Source organism: Oppia nitens, unplaced genomic scaffold (assembly GCF_028296485.1).
Source record: "Oppia nitens isolate AA-2021 unplaced genomic scaffold, nextdenovo-longstitch-racon4-pilon3 scaffold45_pilon_pilon_pilon, whole genome shotgun sequence".
Taxonomy (NCBI): domain Eukaryota; kingdom Metazoa; phylum Arthropoda; class Arachnida; order Sarcoptiformes; family Oppiidae; genus Oppia; species Oppia nitens.
This window is the reverse complement of record NW_026533227.1, coordinates 97,467-103,034: the sequence shown is the minus strand read 5'-3', so window position 1 is coordinate 103,034 and position 5,568 is coordinate 97,467. Positions and strand designations below refer to the sequence as shown.

Below are 5,568 nucleotides of genomic sequence, written 5' to 3'. Positions count from 1 at the left end.
TTTTTAGTACTAAACTATATTATTATAAGCAGAGCGCATGTTTGTTATGTAACAAATATATATTTATATAATTTTTTAAAAAATTAATTTTTTTCAACTTTGAGATAATGAAAATAATTATTTAGCCTAATTATGTTTATAATATTATATTTTTTGAAAATGTTTGAAAATTGTTTTTCTTAAAAATATTTTTTTTTAAATAGATAATATAAATTATATGAAATAAAATATTGTACAAAAAATTACTGAAATATTATATTCATTATACTGTAGAAAACAATATTTTATTTAATGGAAAATAACAAAATCATAGCAAAATTTTTTTTATCATATTTAATACTTTGAAATTAAATACGTTTTTTAAAAAAAATAAATATTTATTACATTTAATTATTTGTTGTTAATGTTTTTAAATATTTTACTTAAATGTTTAAGCAATTATTAATGCAATTATAAAAATGTTTTGTTTGATAGCGTTGTGTAAGTAAAACTATTTAAAAAAAACAATTAATCAGAAAATTACAAAACAAACAAATAATTATTTTTTTTAAAACTTTAAACTCTTTGAAAGTCATGATCGGTGTTTGCAATGTTGTTGTGTTTGGCCTACAAATCGGTGATTATCCGGACATTACTAATACTACTGACTGTGGTATCGGTCGTGAGTCGCATCTGATGGACGACCGGTGCTTTAAATTTCATTCAAGTCGTGATTTTATGACCTCTTCCTCATCCTCTATAGTGTACGGAAGGGACGCAAAGAGGGCTGAATTGCCATATATTGTATACATTGAGGAGTGGAAAGACAACAAACACACGTATTTTGACTTTTTTATATATCTTAATATATACAGTATTACAAACATAACGGTTGCTAAAGCGGTGGTAGGGTAAGACCTCTTAACCCCCAAATACCCCCTGAATAACAACTTTATACATTTAATTTAAAAAATCTATCCTACCTGTCTGTCTGCAAATAAATAAATATATTAATAATAAATACATTATATATCTATTTTTATATAAATCCAGTTCTGAATGTACGGGAACTGTACTCAATCAGCACTGGATACTGACTGTTGCCCACTGTTTTGATAACTGTAACAACTGTTCATATAAAATATATGCGGGACTTATAGATGTTAGATATCCGGGCATTGATTATGGTATCAATAGAGTCATTAAACACGAAAACAATTCAGCTGTCAATGACTTAGCACTGATTAATGTGAAAATACCGATGAATTTTAGTACAAACAATGGTCACTATTATCGGCAGATAAACGGTATTTGTTTGCCGACTATCGATCACAACAACACTGACTATGAGTACGCCGTAATCGCAGGTTTTGGTTGGACTGAAGGAATTTTTTTCAAATCTCAGTTACAAATGGGTTGGATTCGCATCAATCCTATGGACACCCAAAACAATGATCCAAACCTGATATATGCCGTCACATATCCGAAACAGTCTAACGGTTCCCTAATTTGTTATGTAATAGTATTTTTACTTTAAATATAAAATATAAATATATATATATATTATTTAATGTATGTATATGTGTTTTTATTTGTTAGGGTGATACCGGTGGTCCACTGATACAGTATGTTAGGGGTAGGGCTGTCCTAATAGGTGTTGCTGTTGATTGGTGGAGTCAATTGGGAATATTATGCGAAGATTACGAACCGATGCGCATGTATTTCATAAGAGTTGCCACAAAAATCAATTGGATTATCGATAAAATCAGAAAAAATACAATTTAAAAATTAAATTAATTAAAATAATTTCTAATTAAAACTAATAGTTATCTAATATTACTAATTTAAAAGATTTTTTTTTGATAGACTAACTATCAATACTAATAGTAAAATTAACAGTTTTTAGATTTTATATACAGAGAACATTTCCATTTATGCAGTATAGGAATAGATACAATAAAATCTAACTACTAATACAGTAATATATAAATAAATTAATTAAATTAATTGCTTTCAAAAATTAAGTTATTATTATACCATTTAATAAATAAATATTAAAGTGTCTTAAAAATTTAATTTTCTAATAATTTTATGACTATTTTATAATTTATTTAGTTAACAATAATTATTATATTTCTAAAAAAATGTTTATTAGTTATAATTATTATTATTTGGTTTCATTAGCTTTTATATTGACTACCGATGTTGTTGTTGTCGTTGTTGGCCTAGAAATCGGTGATTACCCGAACATAACGGACACCAATGATTGTGGTATCGGTCGTCAGTCGCATCTGTTGAATGACCAGTGCTTTGAATGGCATAAAAGTAATGATTTGATATCCAATGTTGTCAACGGCAGGGATGTCCAGCCGGGAGAGTATCCATACGTTGTCTACATTGAGATTTGGGTCAGACTATCGAAATGGGGTGGAATTGATGGTCAAAAGTAAATAGTTTTTTTGTGGTTATATAAAAATTAAATCATCAATTTTTTTATATATATATCAATATATGACTATCTATTTAATAAAGTGGTGGGTGTACGGGATCTATACTAAACCAGCAATGGATACTATCGGCGGCCTATTGTTACCGTAATCTCGCGGGTATTGACTACTATAAGGTATTCGCGGGAACTATAGATAAGTCAAAACTGGGAAACAGATTATGGAGTCGAAGAAGTTAATGATAACTTATTAAATGTTAATTACTATTAACAATATATTAGTTTGATATATATACTGTATATATATATATATTTTATTAATTAAATAAAATAATTAAGATTATAAAATAAATAGTCCAGTAATTATCCCGGAAATTATGTCTAAAATTTTTTTTGAAAATAACTAATATTAGTTAATAAAAAACATTTATAATTTTTTTTTAATTATCATTATTTGATAATTGATTACATAACCATCGAAATTATATGTCTAGAAAAATAAATAAAAAAAACCTTTAGTTACTTATGAATAAAATATTTAATATAAAATTTTCAACAAATTTATTATTCAAATTTTAATTAAAACAGATATTTTTTTTTGCTGACTGTGCAAAAATAATTTACATTTAATAATATGTTAATATGTTTTTTTTAATAAATATGTTTATTATATAAAGTTTATATAATTTTAGTTAAATATAGATATGATTAATTTAATCTCTTTCTCTCTCTCTCTCTCTCTCTCTCTCATAATAATTATGACATTTAAAATATTATTTTTAATAATACAATATATTGTTTTTAATGATTTTTAATTACTCAAATTTTTTTTAAATAATAAATTGTTGTTTGTTTTACTTATTGTTATTATTTTATTAATTACTACTAATTTATTTTCAAATCTATTACAACAACAACAAAACATTAGAAATATGTGCAAACAATTAATAATATATTTTATTATAGCATTGTTTCAATCAACAAACCAAGTATGTTATTAATATAATAATTATTTAATTATAATTTTTAATTTATTAAATATTTAAAATTAAAAAATTATATATTTCTAATTTGTCCTTTAATTATAATAAAATTAATTTTTAGCATATACTTAATTAACAAATTTTATTAATAAAAATCTATAATACTTTTTACCAATTATTTGTTTTGATTAAATTTTTAATTTAATTTTAATTTATTTATTTTTTTAAATAAGAAAACATTATTAGCTGTCGATACGATAACTGTATCATCGCTGAGTCGGGCAGCAAATATCGGTGAATACTATGACGCCCGTAACGACCAGTTTCGGAAAATTAATTTATTTAACCAATCGATACCGTCCACTGCCATCACAACTACCGATACGCCAATGAATAGTCTTGAGATGAGCTATTCGGACACCTATAAGGAAAAATTTAATAAAATGGACATTGGTGCATCGTTAAAACTTAGTATGTTATTCGGGATGATTGATTTTGAATTATCCGGATCAGGCCATTTTTTATCCGAAACAAAATCAAGCTATCGGTTAGTTTTTATAATTATATTATATATAATTTATAGTCACAATTATATAGTGTATATTAATATAATATGTTAAAATTTATATATGTGTCTAATATGTTTAAGTATATACAGTATATATTATTATTATTCAGTGAATATCTATTATATTAGCATTTAGTTTTTTTAAATAAATTTTTAATATGAATTGTATATATATATACCATATATATATATATCTAATTATTGTTTAAAGTAAAAATAATTGTTTTTAATATATATATATAATCGGTAAATTAGATATTAATCTACAGTAGATATATTTTTTAATATATTAATTAAAAATATTTATAACTTGTTTTTTTAAATTTCATTACAGTTGCGCAAAAGTTTCAGTCATACAAAAAATGAAGACAAAAGAGGAATCAATTAATATAAACGACGAATCACTGAAACCATTGATTGATATGAAGCTATTGGACGAAATCGATGCAACACATGTAGTGGTCGGCAAAGTATTTGGCGGAAATGTCATCGTTTCGGTAGAAAATAAAAATGAAGAAAATAAAGATGTCCATCAATTAGAGAGAAATCTTGCCGCAAATATTAAATATTATTTAATTCAAATTTCTGATTATTTGGGTTTACTTGACATTGATTACAAAAATATATTAAATGAATATAATTTCAGACTAGTCGGCGACATAGTACCTGATGTTATGTTTATAAAAGTAACCGATGCACTCAGATATGTCAGTAATTTACCAAGATTATTAAAATCTAGTAATCAGGATTTAGAAAAGGTAATTGAATATCATTTGCTACCAATTAATGTAGTGAGAAATTTAAATTCAATTGCAATTAAACAAAATGCAATAATTTATACAATTAATGATAGCTTAGTAAATCAATTTGTAGATTACTTTGATAATATGTTGGAAATTGAAATTAAATTAAACGATATCAAAAAATTTATGTTAAAATATGATCCGTATATTAGTGATAGTGTTTTTACTGAATTTAATAGTTTGTTAACTGATTTTAGTAATTATAATCAAAATCAAACAAATTATTTAAAAATTTTATTAATAAAAATAAGAGGTGGAAATGATAGTGTAGATAAATTGGCAAATGTATTACTAAATCCCTACAATAATCTTTACTCAGTATTTATTATGAATCTAAAAATTAGATATTATCACAACATAATTAATCAATTAATTGCATCGAATATTAGAAATAAATTAACTACTAATTGTGTTTTCGATAAACACAATTACCTAATAAACAAGTTATATAACAATTTTAACATTAGTATATATATATTATTTTATAAATGGCATAACAATGACGCAAAAAGTCATATTATTAACAAAGAAGCAATTTGTGAATTTAAACAATTGATAAACAAAAATAATTTTCAACAGAAAGACAATTCATTGTATTGTTTCTATAATTATGAAGTAATCAACAATGAAGATAAAAAATTAGCCAATATTACAGAAATCAATAATTTTAAACCACAATTAAGTTATTTTTATGAAGGAGAATTAATTCTACAAAATTTGTTACCAATTGTCAATTATTTAAGTTTTATATTAGCATGTGGACGTAATTTGAACCAAACTTATATTGTT

General features: G+C 23.9%; 1 protein-coding gene across 1 annotated transcript; it reads left to right on the top strand.

The window, feature by feature from the left end:
* The first annotated feature begins 424 nt into the window (after positions 1 to 424).
* On the top strand, positions 425 to 1,764 carry LOC128959329 (U21-ctenitoxin-Pn1a-like). The gene is made up of 4 exons (XM_054305270.1): positions 425 to 480; positions 572 to 818; positions 1,033 to 1,495; positions 1,579 to 1,764. The coding sequence occupies exons 1-4, from the start codon at positions 459 to 461 to the stop codon at positions 1,762 to 1,764; spliced, it is 918 nt and encodes a 305-aa protein (XP_054161245.1). The 5' UTR covers positions 425 to 458.
* The last annotated feature ends 3,804 nt before the right edge of the window (positions 1,765 to 5,568 follow it).